General features: G+C 40.2%; 1 protein-coding gene across 14 annotated transcripts in view; it reads right to left on the bottom strand.

Moving 5' to 3' along the window:
* The window catches only part of LOC118263581 (MAP kinase-activating death domain protein), a 29074-nt gene that overhangs the window by 3411 nt on the left and 4350 nt on the right, over positions 1-21313 (bottom strand). For 3 of the 14 annotated variants that reach the window (XR_007707289.1, XM_050705360.1, XM_035575661.2), the window contains exons 2-35: positions 17707-17913; positions 17158-17338; positions 16925-17066; positions 16544-16691; positions 16287-16444; positions 15453-15703; positions 14985-15237; positions 14780-14906; positions 14307-14339; positions 13328-13419; positions 12629-12860; positions 12276-12434; positions 11673-11883; positions 11480-11581; positions 11301-11392; positions 10990-11181; positions 10454-10606; positions 9844-9978; positions 9669-9725; positions 9030-9233; positions 8645-8819; positions 8241-8473; positions 7822-7980; positions 7460-7727; positions 7066-7193; positions 5990-6115; positions 5124-5286; positions 4668-5005; positions 4177-4318; positions 3791-3918; positions 3474-3599; positions 3134-3175; positions 2137-2145; positions 78-150 (exon numbers count right to left, since the gene is read on the bottom strand). Coding sequence is in view for 13 of the 14 variants with exons in the window: in XM_050705360.1 (XP_050561317.1) it covers positions 78-150; positions 2137-2145; positions 3134-3175; positions 3474-3599; positions 3791-3918; positions 4177-4318; positions 4668-5005; positions 5124-5286; positions 5990-6115; positions 7066-7193; positions 7460-7727; positions 7822-7980; positions 8241-8473; positions 8645-8819; positions 9030-9233; positions 9669-9725; positions 9844-9978; positions 10454-10606; positions 10990-11181; positions 11301-11392; positions 11480-11581; positions 11673-11883; positions 12276-12434; positions 12629-12860; positions 13328-13419; positions 14307-14339; positions 14780-14906; positions 14985-15237; positions 15453-15703; positions 16287-16444; positions 16544-16691; positions 16925-17066; positions 17158-17338; positions 17707-17808 (5134 nt within the window). In the remaining variant the exon portion in view is untranslated. The remainder of the gene's footprint in view (positions 1-77; positions 151-2136; positions 2146-3133; positions 3176-3473; positions 3600-3790; positions 3919-4176; positions 4319-4667; positions 5006-5123; positions 5287-5989; positions 6116-7065; positions 7194-7459; positions 7728-7821; positions 7981-8240; positions 8474-8644; positions 8820-9029; positions 9234-9668; positions 9726-9843; positions 9979-10453; positions 10607-10989; positions 11182-11300; positions 11393-11479; positions 11582-11672; positions 11884-12275; positions 12435-12628; positions 12861-13327; positions 13420-14306; positions 14340-14779; positions 14907-14984; positions 15238-15452; positions 15704-16286; positions 16445-16543; positions 16692-16924; positions 17067-17157; positions 17339-17706; positions 17914-21313) is intronic. The other 11 variants (XM_050705362.1, XM_035575662.2, XM_050705361.1 and 8 more) reach the window with 10 other exon arrangements.

Raw genomic sequence — 21313 nt, 5'->3', positions numbered from 1 at the left:
GTATTATACCAAGAAATACTTATTGAGGTATTTTGATAGATCCCAAAAAGGTGGAGATTCGCATTTCGGATACTTACTAAATTCTTCTAAAACGAAGATACCGCCATTCTGCGTGAAGCATTTTCTAATGTGATCCAGCCGCACGAAAAACTGTAACACAGACGTGATTCCGAGGTTATTTTACAATTTATTATGATTGCTGAATGTAAAATATATTTTGTAACAGACGTGCGCACATTGATTGCAGCATTAGGTTGAGGTCAAACGAGACTACCTAGTAGCAACACTTATCTACTCCCTATTTTCATCATTCTTCCTTTCCTATGGGAATAGAATAGCTACAAAAAATTATCGACGAACCATTGTAAAAAAAAACTTTGAAAGAGAATACGAACTCATAGTGCCAACATCATCAAAACATCACGCCTTATATTTCACAAAGTAAAGGTAACGTCGCGTCGGTGGGTAGCTCGTAAGATCCGAATAGCGCCTACAAGTAACATTACTTTTGTGTATTGAAAGTACTCCGTATTACAAGTCGTTTCGCCGCGGGGAAACAACGACATAAATTTCACGTTGCATCATCTGTTCCTTCAATAAACTTATTTTAATTTTGAAAAGGTTTTCCTTTTATTTTTTAAATCTTACATGTTTAACACAATGACTCCTTCAAATGAAACGACTCAATTAAGCTAACATTATTAATTGCCGATGCTACTTGTTTGGTACATTTTGAAAAGGTTTGGTAAGTACAGAAATCTGTTTTGAAATAACGCTACACTGGTTCTTCTCGTCTGATCTCAATCCTAACATAACCTTAAAGCGTTTTTAATTGCCTCATTATAGAGTGTAGGTATAAATACTCTAGTATATAGTAGCATTTTGGCATTCTGCCTATAACTATGATGTGCATTAACAATCAGAAAAAAAATCCAGTAAGTGGGTAAGTTAAGTACTACTTAAGAATTCATTAACTCCCCACCAATAAAGTAACATAAAATATGTAATTAAAGAAATATTTGCTTGGTAAACATAGCACGAAAATTATTTAATACCTATACTTGCTTATATTTACACAACTACTACTTTCATGCTTTCTAACATCTAAGTACAATGTAAGCATTATCTACACACACAAGAATAAAATGCCAAAAGTAAAAAAATATCAGCATTTATTTGTTGTTGTATGGAACCACAAAACGTTGCTCTATACACAAAATAATTTCAATAAATACTGGTAATTCTTTACCTTCTTGTTTGATTTTTTTAACTTAGTAATTATAGCGCAAAAACAAAAAAAGTCATGCAAGTACATGCATCCGAGGTTTGGAGCTCAATACACTAACGTCATATAAGAACCCGCTCTTGTCTATCGTTCATCGGTTAGTGTATCGTTTATTTTCCGAGTGCAAAAACCATACATGCCAATTTATTAGTTTACCCTGAAAATGACATTGTTTCAAGTCCAGTCCGATCCCGGTAATCATCGGATTTCGGGATGAGAATGGCATGATTCAGTTTTTGCAGGTGAGACATCGAGCAGAGAGCGAGGGTGAGGAGTGGGTGGGGCGAGGGCGGGGCGGGGGCGGGAGTGCAGAGTGCGAGGTGCGAGGGGTGCGAGGTCAGGTGCGTGCGGGAGGGAGCGGGTGCGGGTGCGGGTGCGGCCGCACCGGAACTTGTGAGATGGCGAATGCTCTACGACTGACCTCGTGACTCGCGTCCGTTAAGCTTTAGCGCTGACGGGACGCTCGCTATGGTTCCGGGTGATAAGGGGACGTACGAACTAAATCTCGGCACATAGTGCGAGAGCGAAAAATCGAGACCGCTCGCCGGACGATCCACGATACGAATGCAAGCTGTCGGGTGCGTTAATATAAACAGATAATAAACAAAGGGCGTCTATGTGCATGCACGACTGCGCGCTTCGGCGCTCGCCGCACTCGGGAGAACTAATACAACGCTAACAACGGCTAAAAACAATCTGTAAGCCTCAAAACTACAAGTAAAGCCCTACGACCTCGAACGATCATCGCTAGGTGCGATTCTCACGGTGACCGTGACTAAATCTTAAAGGTCGTAAAGGTCGTGTCGATCATCGTAAGAGCCAGCCATTACTATGAATGAACCACAGTGTACCTCGAAATCCTTTTGCGCAGCGGCGCGTGTTCGGCGTGTCCGGAGAGAGTAAAACAGACAAAAAGATGAGATTAGTTGGCGGCCGAGCGCGTGTCAAGGACCATCTCAAAAGTTCCTAGCGAGAGCTCAGCGGCGCCCACGCACTCCAGCGATGTACGGGGATTGCAGACAAATAGCACATGCACAAGTCGTATGGAGTATAAGAACGTATATCAGATGGACAACGGTTAGTCTTAAATGTAAAAAAATAATCTAAACTATTACATCGAATAGTAGATAAGGATATTTTAAGGGCAAAATACTGGGTCTTAATTAGACCTAAGCTTTGTCGACAATAATACGGAATTAGTAAATGCAAAATCACCTGAATATCAAATAAAATAAATAAGATATAGGTTTATTATATAAATATAGTATGATAAAAATATTAAGAGAAAAAATCGAAGAGAAATCCAAATAGGAAAGTTTGAGTGGTCCTTGCGTCCGGATAAGTTTTATGAGGATGAGAGCTTTAAAACTAGGCATTATGTGGGGCATCGACTTAAAATATAACTATACTTGTTTACTGTATTTGTTAATGAATAAATTAAAGTCGTTATTCTTTTGTGCCTGTTTATTGATAGAAGGTAGATTTGTCTTGTTGGATAGATAAGCTTCATATACGGCACGATAATAACAACGCGCGAACGGCACCGATACAATATTGATACAATGAAGCATTGGCAGCGCGGACGCTGATGTATAGATTGTCGTACTGCGCGGTCGTACGACACTCTACATGAAAAATTCATTCACTTGTATAGAAACTTTTTCCAAATCAAGCATGAACATTGACAGATACCTTACCTGGCAAACGTACATGATTATACCAAAACTAGTTGTATGTAACAATACTCAGTTTAAAGTTTTGGCACATCATTTGGATTACTTATTATTCAAATAACATAAACAAGCTGACAAAAATAAACGGACACACAAACGAAGCGTAGGTACATACCTTGCTGTGGTGAAACAGGAGTCCGACGCCTTCCATGCAAACCTTTATAAGTCAGACTTGTTAGTATATCTCATATTTCGTGATTATTGTATTGACAATGCAGATAGAATGTGTAGCTTGGAAATTGTATTATTTTTTTATCGTCTGTCTCATGGTGTATGAGAAAATCTTTTTGTGGGACTAAAATTTTTTCATACATCCAGATCTGGAAGAACTAATTTAATGTTATACATTAATGTTTTCTCTATTCGTTCCAATATTGAGTCCTTAAAACAAAATTGTATGTCAGTTCATTCGTATAAGAACGTTTTAGTGGCGATAGTGATGTGTTATAAGTCACCTGTATCAGCCCTCCCTCCCCTGTAGCGCAGTCTTGTATGGGGAACTCCCCACCAAGCTCAGCCGCGTCCTGCCGTCGTCCACTCTTCTCCATGGCTTCCTTGATACAGTAGTATAACGCCTTGCACTGCAATCAGAAGGTAGTCCTTTATACCAAACTTTCAGATATCAGATCTATGATATTATGTGCAGATCAATAGTCAAATTGGGCTTATTTGGTAAATTTTAGACACACTAGCATACGGCCATACATATAACCGGTTTTACGACAAAATCTACTATAAAACAGTTTTCAAAACTTCTCATAAAGCCACGAACCTTTTTCGTGTAATATTTGTGGAGTTGCGTCTGGCCCCCGTTCTTCCTCCAAAGGCACAAAACTCGTATCTTCGGACTGTAAGTCATGTTGACCAGTCTCTCATACCACCACCTCTCCACGATGGTACCTGGAATTGTAGTTCAAATATTGCAGACTCATAACTGTCACTAAAGGCTTTAGAATAGTAATAAAGTAAAATCTACTTAATTAAGTGATACGATTGTACTTAATTTTTGAACGAATTTAGAATTAAGTAAGTATAATAAAAGGATTTAATGCGTCGCAGGCGCCATCTAGTAAGAAGATAAGTCAAATTTCTTATTCGATACGAAGAACAATGGGATTGGAAATGTGTCTCAAGGAAAATAAGAAGCGAAGGGTATACCTTGCGTGGAGCGTAAGACGAGGCCGTCATCTCGCACCTCCATGAACCGCAGCTCGCCGGCCGCGTCCCCCTCGTGTACTGTGAACGACGCGCGCCGCAGTAACCGCGACCCCAGCGGCTTCAGCTCTATGTCGTTGCCGTGCTGCGATACCACACAATGTTACTATCTTCTCTATGTCATTGCATATTTGGATATACTATGACTTTCTTAAAATTGCATAAATATCGTATAGCAAACTCTTAGTTTAAACTTACGTTTTGCTATTTTATGCAAGCTTTAGTAATCAAAATCTATTATGTGTTGTCGATTCATTTATCGAGTTGTCAATTTATTATTCATTTATGAGCTTAATTATAGGTAACGTTAACGCAACAACACTACAATAAGGTAACTTATGGGGTTATAAATATAGTTGCCATTGTAGTGTTCTACAGTGTCAGTGGATACCACACTAGGTACCTAATATAAGATATGAAGTGGTGTTCCTTACCAGCGTATGCACGACGTCGAGCAGATGGTTGACCTCCTGGCTGTAGACGAGGCCGATGTGGCTCTTGGCGAGCAGTCGGCGCACCTTGCCGCGCACGGTGTCGGGCTGTCCGCCCAGCAGCACCATGGCGGCGGCCAGGTTGTACAGCGCCGTGGACAGCAGCCGGTCCTCCTCGTGCTCCAGCCGCTTGCGCTCCGTCTCGCTCAGGCACTTGTACCGCTCCATCATCTCGTTGGCGCCCTGGTCCATGCCGATCATATCCCGCTCCTGACTCACCGCGTCCAAAAACGCGTCCTCCCAGAACTGCATTTGATCCCAAAGATTTGATCTCTCCTTACCTTGAATTCGGAAATAAAATAGAATTCAAATACCTAAACCAACATACTTCCTATTTAAGTACCAATTTAGTACACAAATGATCACAGGCAAGAATGTAAATAGAGATTGAGATATTACCAATGAGTCCCTGGTAGAGATACGTGCGCGTGGTGTCAGGCGAGGTGATGGGTGAGGTGACGGGCACGCCGACGGGAGGCCGGTACCCGCTGACTGAAGACTTGGACGAGAACACACTGGCCGCGCGGGGCTTGCCGGTCGCTCCTTGCATGCCGCGGTTCACCTACATTAACCGCTCACATTATAGCTTTAATAAGTACCTACGTTAACATGTAGGTAACATATAAGTAAACAAATGGAGTGACGTGATGATGTAGTTTCCCTTTTCCCTCTGTCCCATGGCCAGAATCAATGGAGTTTTTTAAATTTTGAATAGAAGTAGATTTTGATAAATACACAATGTTAGTGAAGCAGTTAATTGAATGAATTGATTGCGAATGTCAAAATCGCATATTTTGAGTTTATTATTCATTAATAACATTTAAGATTCATTTTTTACCTAATGTTAATTTCTCCATTTGTTTACTAAGCCGTGCCAAAAACATTAGTTAGTGAATGAGCTAAGAGCTAGATTTCGTTGTGCGTTCTTCCTCGAAAACTAGTTGTTCTTGTATCTGCTTTAAACACATGTCAGATGAAATATATTTCAGCATAAGTGTGCCTATTAATCATTTAAAGACTACCACCTACATTATTTGTTATAATTATGTAAATAATCAGATAAGTTCTATAGTTAATTCTGAGTAAATTTTATATGCCTACAGTAAACATGTATCATGCAAATCTATTTACTGCAGCTCTAGCCGTGAATGCAAATTTTGATTAAAATATTCCAATTGTTCGGCTAGTTTATTTCTTTCAGTGTACAAGCTCTGCTAACATCTAAGACTCTAAGACGGGTGACTACAAATGGCACTAGGACTTACATTGAGGAACATGACGTCAGTGTCAGAGAGGTTGGACTTAAAGGAGGCGCGGTGGTCGTAGATATTGGCTCGGTTGGTGGTGATGGAGCCGCTCTCGTCGGCCGAGCAGTCCGACGAGGGAGGGGCCTGTCACGCACACAAACAACCCGCCTGTACCATGTCTCATCTCGCTTCACACAAGATAAACAGCACACCGATAATAATCCACCAACATTAATTCAAACGAACAGAATATCCTTATACATATACAGGATTCCTGAGTTAGAAAATACCATCTTTAATAGTTGTTATAAATGAGGGCTGTTGATCTTTGTGGCGTGCTTTTTGTGGTAACCATGAAACATGTTACATTTTACTTACAACTCCAACTAGCATGTTAACTAATATTTCGTTACATTATTCTACGACATTAATATTATAGTAGGTAGATACGTACTTAATTACCTATGTTATAGAACCATGCAGGACACAACATACCTTAGTCTTATAATTTACCTAAAAAAGGCAGTCAATCATAATAAGAATATGACGGTGTAAATGTATTCAATTTTGAAATTATATATAATTTTAATGTAGTAGTGTAGAGTGTAGGTAAGTCGAGCTGAAAATATGTAGAGGTAGATATAGCAACAGACATCATTGTATTAAGCATAAAGGAAAAGTGTTGTTATTTTTTTCAATAAACATAATGTACTTCATCACTCCCGGGCGGTTTTACATGTTCTCTTCAGCTCCTATTAATCGTAGCATGATGTTTTATAGCCTTAGCTTTCCCCGATAAATGTACTATCCAACACAAAACTAATTATTCCAATCAGACCTGTAGTTTCAGAGTGTGTAGATATAGATTTAAGAGAGTAATAAATAAGATTATAAGTAAACACCAAAAAGGATTTGTTTGTACAGGGTGGTCAAGCGGTCTTACTCCATTGTACAGCTGTCATGCTCGAGATCTTCAGGAGGTTTATATATAGACACTGAGTTACAGATTCCACATACATAAGTATAGAGCGACAAGAACATGCAACAGTTTTGCAACATTTAGTGAAACACTTGAACATGGATGTTATACTTACATCTGAGTCGAAAGACGTCAGCTTGCTGAAGAGTAAGTTTCTCTTCTGGTTCAGCATATCTTTGAACATTTCCGTGGTACTCTGAGCTTCGGATGAATCCATTTCTGGATAGTTTACTACTGGTACATCTAAATTTAAAAATGATTTGTTATAGACTTTTAACCATGATGTCTAATATGATAAATGAGAGATAGCTTAAAAAATAAATAAATGATTAGTTGACAGATTTTTTTTAGTTTTTATTTTGTGTCGGTTTCTGGAAGATTTCTAATCTGTACCCTTGGTACAAGATTGCTTTACGAGTACGTTAAACGAAAATGAAACAAGAGCGCGCTCGGTGCTCTGAATGGCCGGCACGAATGAACCAATCAATCATCTCTAGTCCAATACTAACCAGATTGTGAGCTTTTCCTCGACGAGGGTGAAGACGATGGTGTTTCGAGGTCCTGTCTTCCATAATGTTCCATGAGCGCGGATCCAGCCATGCCGCCGTGTTCCAGGCCAGCGATCTCCTTGCTCCAGTAGTGGGTGTGGGCCATCTCCGCCAGTTGGAACACGGAGGCCATGCCGCCCAGGCCGAAGTTAGAATACGTGTGCTCAAGCCCGTGCACTACTGCCTGCAGTACCTTAAGCATTCCCTTCCACACCGGCTTGCTCACGAACTTTAAGAAACAAAAATCATGCCATAAATGATCTCTCCTAATAATAAATTTTATCTCATTTGTTACCAAATAACCAAGCTTTGTAAATACTTACCACATCATCAACTTTGTCGTTGGGTGTGGTTTTCCTATTGAAGTTCCTGTTGAGTTTGCTGAGCACCATGTTCCTGTACGACTCGTCTTCCATCAACTTCTTCAGACGGTTCAGTTTCAACCACCCCACACCCTCACCTTCGAGCACGTGTTGGACTAACTGTAATGTGATAGTGCTCACTTTGAAGTTGGTTATATAAGCAATCTCGATGTAGATCAGAAGTTGTCAAAATATGGATGAATAGGAAGGAACGATAAAAAATCCTTGTTTGATTCTTGCAGGAAAATGTAATTAATTTGTGGATTATACAAAGTTGTTCCGTACGGGAATCGAAACCGCAACAAGTTGCGCAGTAGCCAGTTGCCCAGCCACCGCACCAACCGTACAGTCAAATGTATGTTAGTAAAATAGTGACTCACATCATTGAGGAAAGCCTGGTTTTCAGTGTTGGCAGAGGGGCGCGAGTGTGGGGGTGCAGCCGGGGGCGCGGGCGCCGCGTGGCGGATCAGGGGGGAGCGCGCTACCAGGCCGCGCGCCCCCATCGAGAACGGACCGAAGGACGCGGCCAGCGGCGCCCCGCCACCGCCGCCCGTACTACTCGCCGGGCCGGGCGCACCGCGACCTTGCTCGCCTGGCTTGGGTTGCTTGGCTCCTGTTCATTGAAATCCATTGTTACTCACTTTTGTGCTTAACTTATCCCTGTGATAAGTAAGGAAATAGCGCAAAAACAAATGACCAAATACTTCTTCTACTGAGTTCTATCGTTTTATTTACTTGATGTTTGGTAAATGGTCTTCAAATGTTGGGTACGAGTATATCTTACCTTTATTTCCAAAGAAGTCGCTAAACATGCTGGATGTGGACGCCGCCAGACCGTTGAGGTCGGAACTGATGTTGGAGAAAAAGTCACGGTGTGTAGCTGTCAGTAAGTTGGTAGTCTGTAACGCCGTGGAGTCCCGGCGACCTGATGTACTGCCGTTTGAGTCTTGGCTTTCACCCTACGATAGTAACAAAGGATTTTTGAGAATCGAGCACAAGAACCCGAACTTATCAAGACTCTATATTATGCTTGTGGTAGTGTAGATAGGGCTATTTGCATCACATTTTTCTAGAAAAATAACATACCTACTAAATATATGAGAACCACGATAATAAAAAATTCTACGTCATGTATTAAAAAGTTATTGCCATAGGTACAAGCACGTTACCTTCATCAGTAATCCCTTTTTGGCGGCAGCTTCTTTCGCGCTCTTGGTAAGGTCTCCGAGAGTGGACTTGCCAACATACGTGAGATCTTCGAAAGTGTTCTTACTGACAGCTGTAGCCGTTTTGCTGGCCTCGAGAGCAGATTTGGACGCTTCGTGCATACTCTTCGAAGCTTCCTCGGCTGCCTTTTTCGCGTGCAATGTAAGCTGTTAAAGAGAACAGATTTAGAGACTTTTCCAGATTGCATTAAAGCATTTCTTAGGATTGTAGTAAGAAACTTATCTACGTCAAAACTTCTTTATGCTTCAACTTTATAGTGCTTACATGAAAAAATGAAATAAACAAGCGGTTTAGGTAGGACGGTTTTCAGTCTACATTTTTGAGTACCTAGTATATTTTTTACTCACTATCTCAAAACTGGGATATGCTATGCAGTGATTGTAATGAGGCAGGAAGAGACTGGATAAGGCTTATGCTTATGGCTGTATCTATAGCTAGCGTATTCATCGATAGTATTTTACAACATGTTTAGTCGTTTCAGCTAACCAAGCTACTAATATTACATCTACAGTCTGTGTGAGTATGTGTGTATGTGTGCAGCTTCTACGTTCTGTTGCTTAGCTCCACACGGTGATGTATACCTGACCGAATGGCGCAAACATTTTCTTTTCCTCCCCATCTGCTACTTTTCCTTTCTTCTTAATTGGTTTGAGTAGGTAACAAGTAGTGTTAAAGATAAATTAAAACATCGATTCACAGTACACAAATGAAAGAACATAAAGGGAACATAGAATTGTTTGTTGGGTTGTGGCTCACCTTGTCCATGTGTGCGAGCAGTCCCTCCTGACTGCTCTGTCGTGTTGTCTCCCTCACCAGTTCCTTGGCCTGCGCGGCGAACTGTTCCAAGAGTGAAGACTGAGATGCTTGACGGGACACGCCACTGCTTACGCTCTACAATTTATGAAGACATGTTGACAATGTTGTGAAAGGGTATAATGTTTAGATTATTCTCAAACTTAATATGGAAGTTATAATTAGTTACCAATATTTTAATTACACAGAGTATAAAATTGTGAGTTGCCATAATTCATATTAATCAAACTCTGTTAAAATTACTTGAGTATCATTTATTAGTCAGTTGTAAATAACACATTTCATGAAGTAAAAATAATAATAATATTTTTTCTATAACCGGTTGCAGACTAAGAGCTAAGCTAGGTTAGTTTAGCTTAGTTCGCATAGTCGACGCAGTTTTTCATACGTGTGTGCAGACCACAAACTATGCGAACTAAGCTGTGTGACTTTGCTATGTGATTTGGCAACCGTTTAAGTTTTCTCTCTATCGTTACTGACAATCAGATACATTTACTGAGTGAATAATCCATAGCGTGGTTAGTAAATACGACAGATGGATGGAGTATCGTACTTTGTGTTGCGAGTGGTGCAGCGAGTGGTGCGAGGGCGTGAGTGCGCGGTCGGAGTCGCTGGAGTCGGGCGGGCGCGGCCGCCGCACCACGGTCTGCGGCGTCGTCGTCGAGTTCGAGTCCGACTCGCGACCGAAGCTGCCGCTGTCTGTGTCCTACGCGCCCGCATATTAGCTTACACAGTGCAAAGGACATACGTGACGCGAGACGAGATAATTCCGTCTTAACGTTTCAATAAATCACTTTTGGTCGTTTTTGTACTTAAACTTTGTCTAATCAGGCAATTATCTCGTCTTATGTATCTTTACTACACATTAGCATATAGAATAACGTCACATCATAGCAAAGTTCTAGAAAAAAGAATATCCCATTATCAATTATTTTGGTAAGACAGCTACAGGTTGTTTCATTTCAGTGCAGTGCCATTTGAGCGTAAGTGATGATTAATGACAATTACAATACCCCATACTTATTCCCTTGCTAGTGACTACAAATTTCACACAAAACCAAACTATTAGCAAATCTAATAAAAACGTACGCTTTTCTTGACGGGTGGTGGATGGGTATCGCTGGCTTCCACAGCGGCGTCTCCAGGAGCCTCGTCGTCCGACAGGTCGCTGTGGTCGGAGCTGGACGCGGACGGCGACGGGGACGTGGAGGCCCGGCCTGTGTCGCGGCGACCCACCTCCTCCTCGTTACCGAACATCAGCGAGGAAGGCGGACTATACACCTGGAGTGGAGACATAATAATTAAGACCTTATTCGTATCAATAATAAGGCATTTTTTACTATGGTAACTTATATAGTCTGAAAACTAGTTCTGTGAATTTGTCTCTGAATGTTTATTACCGTTTTAGGGTCCAATGATGATGATAACGTCATCGGTACTTGTACAACAGCGCTGTAAGTCTCCCCAATAACGTGCTGGTGCTGATTTCCACCTGTATACACACATTGAAGTTAGTTAGTGTCAATTAATTAATAAAAAAGAATACAGAATATGGTTCATAGTAAGGCATGATGAATACCTGGAGAGAGATCCGACGATGCCATCTCTGATACAAAGTCGCTGAGGGACGAATAAGACGAACTCGTACTTTCTGCAGCCTCGGAATCTGAGCCACTTTCATCTAAATTAGAGAAACCGGTATTTAATTATTCACATTCACTTAATTATTTAGGCAATAGTAATCGTTTTTAGTATTATTCAGGGGTTCAAACCTGTGGGTTGGTTCTCCTGTCGCTGTAGTTGTCTCAGTGCTCCGTTGAGCGAGCTCCCATCGTCCCACACAGGGAACCGGATGGGCTGCAGTTGGTCCGCGAACCACTTGGGCTTGTCTCCCACTTGCCTCGGATCGAACACGCCTGTCTGGACACGTAGGAATGCTACGTTGCCCGGAGTCAGGGACCACTCCGCTAAAAACTCGACTGCCTATAAAAAAACAATGCAATTAGTTTGGGAAACTGGCCTCTGTGAGTTTTTTTTTTATGAAACACGCCGGTAGTCGAGCAGACTACTGGTAAGCAATCGCCGCCGCCCATGGACACTTGAAACACCAGAGGTGTTACAAGTGCGTTGCTGGCTTTTAGGGAGTTAGGAATTTAAGGGTTGTTGTTCGGGAATCGGGGATGGGGAAGATTGGGAAGGGCGGAATTGGGCCTCCGGTAACCTCAGACACAACGAAACACAATGCAAGCGTTGTTTCACGTCGGTTTTCTGTGAGGCCGTGGTATCACTCCGTTCGAGCCGACCCATTTGTGCCGAAGCATGGCTCTCCCACACTTGAAATTAATTAAACGTCGATAATATAGTTGACAACGTACTTGTGTTCTAGCAAATTTGTTCAAGAAGGAGGTGGTCCTTGGCCGGGATCGTAAGAAGCTGTTTATCTGGAAGGCGACTACGGGCCGCGGGTACAGGCGTAGTGTTCGCGTGTGCTCCATGAAATTCGCCAGAATGTTTTGCGAGTTGAAGAATCGCACCTGTAAAGGTATTTATAACGTTTAATAAAACTTCTGTGACTTTAATTAGAATTGGATAATGTCAAAGTAAATTACATTCACTTCATAACTGGTTTTAAACACGCTGTATCTTTTAGGGAACAAATCCAATTTCGGGAACATCACTCTTTATTTCTAAGAGGTTCCTATACCACGATCTTCGAATTTCAACTTACCATAGCAACCCTAGTAGCAATATCAACGGAGTCTACATCGTGTCCGTATATGAGCGGGTTGAAGGGTTGCGGCTGGGAATGGTGCGGCGAGGCGAGCGAGTGGCGCTGCGGCGTGTGTCCGGCGCTGGCGGCGGCCGGGCCGGCGCCGGACAGCGACACGCGCCGGCTCTCCGGCGTGCTGTGCGGCGCCGACTGCGCGCCGTCACTGCCGCGGTACGACGCCGGCTGCACTCTGCACACGGAAAATCCCTCTTATATAGCCTCAGAATTTGATTCCAATCAACTAGCTTTTATCCACGGATTCGCATAGGTACGTTAATTATACTCATCAATAAACCTCCTTAGATTAAACAATTTGCGTAAAATCGCATCACAATCCGTTGCGTAGTTTTAAAGGTCTAATTAGTGAGTAATAATTTTCTTTTTGCAAATGTTATTGTGTGTTTCTTATAAAACACCAGCAGAAAAAATGTAATGTGTTCTAAAATTGACTCATAGAATGGAAACAAATTGGTATTTATTTACTTTGAGGTCTAAATTAACGTATAGGCTTAAATTAGATGGATCCGTCTACATTTAGGCTATATTTTATACATTGAAGGGAGTAATTGAATGGCAATTTACATAGCGAGATCAGACGGTAAATTACAGGGTGTTGTAAGACGTTGTCTGGTAAGATAGTCCGTGCAGTGTACTTACTTGAGTGTGGCCCCGCCCACACTGTCTCGTCTAGACGGCATCAGTGGCGCGGCGGCCTGCTCCGCCGTAGTACTCGTCAGACTGTTCAGGGCCTGCCAGTATTGTTCACAAATTAACATCAAACATAAACACCTTTTAAATACTTTAATTTACAACTCACGCATTATCTGTACATAATATTTAAACTTAAAAGCAAATGTACTTGACGCTTGGAAAAGATATAAAATAGCAAATATTTACTTCAAATCTAGGCAAAATCTTCAAATTATTTCTATGTTAAGTATTTAGTGTTGCAAAAAACAAAGTACCCAAGTTTCATTGGCAAGTTTAGCTACATTTTAATAAGTTCAATAGTACAATTGCATGTAGTATTAAAATTCTACTTAAAAATAGGTAAATACAAGTAAGTTAGTAGTGTAGAAAGCTGCACTGTTTCACAATCAGCGGTAGCACAATCACAAGTCAGGCAAGTCATGCCGCACACAAACACAAGACACAATAAACCCACTCCAGTCGAAACAGTGTTACAGTCTGATGAAATTTGAAACAAAACAGAATGAAGTTGAGTTGAAGAACAAATGATTGGACCTAGGAACTGTGTAGTGGTAGACAGTAACACGTATTTCTGGTGAATAGTTTAGTATATGTGCCTATGTATCAACAGCTTTTCTTATCATTAGCTCTTACATAAAGTCAAAAAAACTCAAATGTCCTCTAAGTAAATGTTTTTTTAATTCATCATAAGATGTTTTAGTGTCAGAGCCAGTGTTAAGAAAAACAGAATTTAAATAACATTCGATATAATAAATAAATATAATTAGATATTTTATGTACCTATATAGTATACTAACTTCAGTGTCATGTGCAAGTTAGCTGTAAGTATCGTACTAAATCGGCACAAACATAAATAACTGGTAAATATGTCGTGAATAATAAATATAGTCAAAGTGTGCAATGTAAAAAGAGTATAGATATTTACACCACTGCCGGTACTGCCCATGAGATGCACGGCCTAGCGTCAGGAGAGAGAAGTGAGGGCGTGTTAGTGACACAAAGGAAAACAACCAAATTAAAAGTAAACAGAATACCTCACAATCTTCAAACATGCGATATAGGAACTACTTTATCGTCTCTTTGTAAGATTTAATTATGTTTCCAATTAAAATTTTGTCAGACATCAAAATAAATCACTATTTTCGTAATTGAAGAGAATTGTCCAAAAGTTTTCGCGATTGAGACGTTTTAAGAGTAAAGTGTAAATTGATAAATAACATCGTTTCACAGTCACAATACTCGTCACAACAGCTTAGCGACATCGATAAAAATGCGCTTACAAGTGCAAAGTATTAGAGAAAGTTTAGGTGACAAGAGAAAAAAGTTCTATGTAGACATGAAAGAAAACATTCAGATAAAAATGATAAGGAAGCGAGATAGAGATAGTTTCATATGTACCTGCTTCAAGTGGTTCTTTAGTACGGAACCTTCGGGTTCCGGTAACGGAGGCAGGTCCTGGTCGGTTCCAGATGGACATATTAATTTGGTGGCGTCTAGATCCACGAGCCAAATGTCATCAGGCATCCTGAGGAGAAAGGAAATTTGTTACCAAGTTCTTTGAATGCCAAAATAAAGGTTTGTAGACACTATCTATCTTATTTACCTAAAATTCTTTTTATAGGTGAGAAACGTGGCTGGTATTCCAATGAGGAATGGTGTAGGCGCCAGCAGCAACTGTTCGGCGCAGCTCATGCAGCTCGGCAGGAGTGGTATGGCGGGGAACATGTACTCCAGCGGGTACAGCATGGCCACCAGCGCCATCACCGACATGGACAGCGCGTTGTAGTCCCGGGATTGAACCACTACTTTATTCTCCAACAGGATTAGTGTGAGCACCTTCAGGCAAGTGTCGACACCTGTAGGATATAGTGCGATTTGTCAATTTTATTCATTGGTTCCTCAAGTTTCATATTATAATAAAATAACGTTATATTTCACCATCTCTAAAAAAGTTTCACCGACGCGACACTTAATCAGATCGTAGCTTCCATATAAAATGTGTCAATTAGGCTAATTTAAACTTAAACAGATATAGTGAGATAGGCTCGGATAGAATACCAAAGTCACTTACCCAAAAGTTCCAATGGTAAATGTAAAGGAAAATCGACAAGTGTGAATCTTGTATGGTCCGGTAAAGCGAACAGTAGCGGCGAGTGGGCCGTGGGCGACAGTACTTCGAGCTCGAGCCTCGTCTTGCCCGGCACCGGGACTGGCGCCGACAGCAGCCGCAGTATCCACGTCTCTATCTCCTTCACATCGTGCAACACGATCGTCGGAGTGTTGTCGTATGCTTGGCCAGTCAACACCGACCAAACCGTATCTCTGAACAACATAAGTGTATTCTTGTTAGGCAGAGTTGAAACCGTTTGTAAAGTATCCCTCAAAAATATCCTAATATTAAGAAGATGGTTTATATTGTATAGGGCTTGGGTATAATCAAACCACCTCAAAACTTGTGTTCAAACAAATCCTTCAAAACGTTTTGCGTGTGAAGCTTGTTATGGAGTTAATCCAACATTGTTAGGTACATAAAACTCTAGTAAGCAGAAAAACATCCTCTCATTAATGTATCAAGTTATTAAGCTCGAGGCTAAGGCCCTAATAATACCAAAACATTTCTATTATGCCTTTGTGAATAAGGTAAATTTCAGTAACGAACCGCAAAGATAAAAGACGTAATTTTATTGGATAAAACATTAATTTATTAATTAATTTTTGGACGAAAATGTTCACAAAGGGAATACTAAAAAGTTTTCGCTGGATAATAAGGATCGCCTACATTTTTAATTAATTACAAGTACCATTTTGTTCTTCTAGTGTTTGCCTGCGGCTTGAAGTAAATTAATAGACAGTACCTAGATCGTCCTTAGGTACCTAAGTAATATGGATTTATAAAACTTCTTACCTAAGAATTTGTCTTGACGCGCCGACACGTCGTGGACTGGAAGACTCGTTGCATGCATCTATCAATTTCTTTAGGATAAATAGGCACTCTCGGAATGTGGAGAAGAATGGATGATGTGAAAGCAGGCACAGTGACGTTAGAGAATGGTTCCTTATTCTCTGTAACAACCATATTTATTTATAATTAATAATTGTTACTTTTATGTTGATAATGTAGGTTGCGGACCAAGTTGGGACAACAGAAACCTTTTTCTTTACCTGCCGCTTTCTTGTTGCCCTCGGGCTGGGTGAATGTGAGTGCGAGCCTCCGCTCTCGGAGTCAGGAGCCGGCGCGAGGCGCGGCGCTAGTGTCGCACTGCAGTCGCGCTCCGAGTCACTCGGGGCCACGTTGCTGCTCCTATAGTCACTGGAACATTCGCTACGTCTTAGTCTAAGCTTAACCGCTTATATATTGATTATTAGGAGGAAAAATAAAAGAGATATAAACTTATCAGATCACTCAAACTACGAGAATAAAGGTATCATCCCTTAAAAAGACCTTTAATAACAAAATAGAAAACATAACCCTTCCTTGGCAGTCGGGTAAAAATTGCTAAACAAAAGAAATAGTTGTGTCCATCAGAAATAGTTTATGTTCACCTGGAGAATGCGGAGTCCGAGCTTTTCTCCATAGACTTGCGCCAAGACTCGCGGCGTAGCATGCTGCGCTCTCGCGGGCCCGGGGCTTGCGCGCGCTCCACTGCTCGGTAGAAGTTGACGCAGATGCCGAAACGAGTCTTACCTGAAGAGATGTTTATATGTTAAAATGCTGAACGATCGACAAAAATTAAAAGCGAAGTAGGAAGATTATAATTTAAAAAAAATATATTCACCTGAGTCTTTGTCAGTAAGTTGAAAAACAAATGAGGTGGTATCCCGGGAGGCCAGGTGCCCGGGGGCTCGGCGTGGCCCCACGGACACACACCCCTCCGGTTGGCAGAAATACACCATGTCCAACGGCAGGGGGAAATCATCGTGATTGGTCAGTGGGTAGCGGCGCAGAAGTTCAGGAGCCTGGACAATACAAACTAATGGATCAGTAAATGAGATCTACGGGCTTTTCATCCGTCACGAATCTCTCACGGAGTTCAAAAGGTTTTATATATGTACTTATGTACATAGGTACCAACTACCAGATTCCCAAGCAAATATCGTGTAAAAAGATATTTTGAAGAACCGTGTTAACAAGTAAACAAATCACTAATTGGCATCTCCCATTTTGCGCCTCAAAGTAAACAGATCGAGTTTCGATGTAATTTACAATTAATGTTGACACTTTGTCTCAATTTGATTTGAACGGCTGTTACCATGAGAAAATGTTGCTCATAAATAAATTGTGACCCTCTATTTACTAAAATAGTAGTATGTAAACATTGGCTTACCTGTACAGGGGCAAGCCCCTTCCCCGAGGTGTAAGGTTTCGCTCCGACGATGGTTAAATAATCCACCAGTCGCGGACATAGGTGCTGCTTCTGAATGTCCATATTTGTACAGGGTTCAAACTTAAATGTTTACATAAGAGTCTTCTCGAACCCATCATAAATTAATAATATATTGCTTGTCATAATTATCACTTTATATGAATATGCCTGGAACAGAAACAGAAAAATATATTTATAATCTGTTCATGTGGTAACAGAGTACAACATTCTAACTAATTATGAACTTAGTTGAAGTGTCCAAATTCCCGTGAGAGTCATATAATCAGGCCACACGATATCAAAGAGCTTAAAGAGTACCTAGTAAGTGCACTTCAAATCATATTAGTTACGTTACGCGAGTCCCTATTAAGTCTCCCTACACATCGCCGGTGCTTAATGAACAACGTAGTCTCTGGAAATAGGTTAGTATCACACTACATTATCATTCAAGGTCACTCATAATGCAACACCTCCCACACACTCGCCCACGATTTAAATATGAGCGCAGTGACGCAAAAAACCGTCCTAAATTGAGTACATTAAAACTGAAATTACAATACTAACATTACAAGCTGTTATTGATTTAAGGTAGTCGATATAAATGAATGTATAGCTGTACTGTGACCCCCGGGTCCCCTTGACCTATTTATTGCCTTGACACGTTTCTGTGGGGTGCTCGCTCGGGGCAGCAGGTAGCGAACATTCACAATCCCAGTTGGCTATAAAAGCACCGCATTAAGAACCTTCATAAAGTTTATTCATTACACGACTTAATGAACAGAAAGATTAATGTCAATGATATTGGAACGTGTCCTTTCGATACTTAGTCGTCTACATGTTTTATTAATACACGAAAACTTTTCTTGTACTAAGATCACACTGGCTTAACAGATAAGATAAAAACTTGGGAATTATCGAGCTTCTGAACTATCAACACCTCGACTAGTAAAATAGGCGTGAAATACAACTTTCTTATGCGATCCCTTCGTAACCTATGCAAGGAGGAAACCAATAAGGTTGTATATCTTTTACAGATACATAGATACTTTTATGAGATTGCCTACACGTTGACACTCCATATCTATATACAACATCTAAAATGGAAAAGGTTTAGTTCAACCACCTACCTAGTACCTACTTTCTGTGTTTAGTATTTACCTGTTAAATATTTCAAACGAAGGACGAACCTACAATTACTGAATGACGGATTAAGTGTAACCTAAGTAAATAGGTTAAACCGTGTTTAGAACGTTTATACCTGACAATGTCGTAGTAACTACTCGTATATAAACGTAGCTTTACGTCCTTGGACCATGATAATGCTTTATCACGTAAAAGTGCTGATTTATGTTGATAACATAAACGGAAATAATTGCCGTTAAACTTAATATCTGTTGTAAAATGTTATGGCTACATCAGAGTTTATTAACACGTGTAAAACAACAGGTATAATACGTACGAGAAACGTATAATATGAAAGATACAAAGATCTGACTTTTCCTTTACTCTACTATTTAGCAGATATGGACTTTAAAGTCGAAATACTGCAGAATTAAATATAGGTATCATAGCACATTGGAATACATAATTCTAAAATACCCTTTACCTACATACACGAGTACATTCACCGAGCCTGATTATTATTTATTATATAAAAGGCATATTTGATGCCAAAAACAAGGTCCTTTGTTGTCGACACGGTTCAACGATTTATCTGCGGCTATTTAGGGATTATCCGTTTGAGGTTTGAATAACAAAGGTCATGCCTCAGCTTTTTGGTATATGTATGTACTTAAGTACTGAAGGTTGTGAAGGTTACGTAAATACTTTATGGTGTAGGTATGGTATTTAAGGTTGACACGCGTTCGTAATGTTTTTGTATTGATCGTATTGTGGAGTATAGAAATAATTGGAACGTTTTTGGTACATACCTATGTAGTCTTAGTAAGCAATAGCAGTGCTTCAAAGTAATTGGTCAGATCCCTAACATTGTGCCTTTTTCTTTCCCTTGGACAATAAAATAGTAAGTAACTTTTGTTAGTTAATTTAACTGTCTTTCAAGCAGTAACCACAAACGCCAATCGAACATGTGAACTAAGAGAACAGCGGGAATCCGTCCAATGCATAGACATAACGAGCTCAGATAATTGCCTGCTCTGTTTGCGTATCACATTGCGTCATCATCGACGGTCGTGGGCGGCAATCAGCCCGAGTATACCTATCATTCGTAACTAATTCCAGCCACACAATACATAAACTAGATTTTATTAGTATTGTCCCTCATCTGATCACCCCATTTACACAGAATATAGACGTTATTAGATAAGCCAACAAACTCCTAAAGAGCAACTAACTCCTCTTCAAAATAAACTTAATATTAACTTACACCGAAACGATGTTTGATCATTCTATTAAAACAAACTTTAGGGATAAACATGTAAAAGTTTGTACAAACTAACATAACCAAGTCTAAAGGGCACAGAATTTTGGTTAAAGTACAATTTACCTAATAGATATTTATTTTGTAGCGAACACGAACTTTTGAAATCTCTTTAATATAATATAACGCCTGTTATTCTCCGAGGGCTGGATAATAACGGTACCTATAGCTATTTAGACTAATCTTGCTTTTCGGCAATTGCAAATAGGGATTACACAACTGTTTAACCTTAATAAGACTTTTAAGAACTCAAAAGTACCTATGTAAGACAATTTAGAGACTATTACAAACTTAATTATACCTATATCACTATTAAAAGTATAGTATTCGGTGCTATGTGGAAAGTACTCAAGAGTGACAGTATGTAGTTGTCCATCTTTCTAACGTAAGCTATAAAGTCTACTGTTAATAGCCTGATAGTAAAACTGTCCATAAGAATGAGTACGACTGGCTGTTCTAGCATATACGACCGTATTAATTTCCACCTAGTTAAGTTTTATTACATGTGTGAGTGATATTGCCAGTAAGAAGTTTAATAGTACCTAAGTACTTCAAGCAAGCATAAAACTATTTAGAATTTAGGACAACCATATATTTTTATGTTTTATGTACGTGCTATGAGGAATCTAGGGACTCGTTATAAAGTCACGACACAAAAAATCCTGTTGGAAAAATAAGTTCTGTCCAAATCTTAACCGAACCGTTGTTACTACGCAATTTTTTTGATGGATGAACAATGAAATGAAAAAACGTGTTGAAAATCCGAAAGCCTATTGCGTCGACCCTCCCCGACCCTTGCCCACCCCAGCTTAAACTGAAATAAAGATCTGATACAACTGGCGAACGTCGGGTAAAGCCTCTTTCGTTGACGCCCTAAGCCGAGATTCGTACCCTAATAGAAAGTTAGAACGTTTCACTAAGTAGGTAAGAATTAGAATAATTGCTTTAACTCTTGTCTAGGGACCTTAAGTAGTAACTTAGTTAGGGCGCGACTAGTTAGTTCGATTAAATAGGCACGTACCTATCTTATTATACTTACCTAAGGCTGTCTCTAAGATAATGATTTTCTTTTTAAAAAACCGTGAACGGTTAAAGGTTTACAGGGTCAAAATACTGTGTCACCTCTGA

The sequence above is a fragment of the Spodoptera frugiperda genome, chromosome 27 (assembly GCF_023101765.2).
Source record: "Spodoptera frugiperda isolate SF20-4 chromosome 27, AGI-APGP_CSIRO_Sfru_2.0, whole genome shotgun sequence".
Taxonomy (NCBI): domain Eukaryota; kingdom Metazoa; phylum Arthropoda; class Insecta; order Lepidoptera; family Noctuidae; genus Spodoptera; species Spodoptera frugiperda.
Note: the sequence above shows the minus strand (reverse complement) of the source record. Positions and strands in the feature narration are given on the sequence as shown.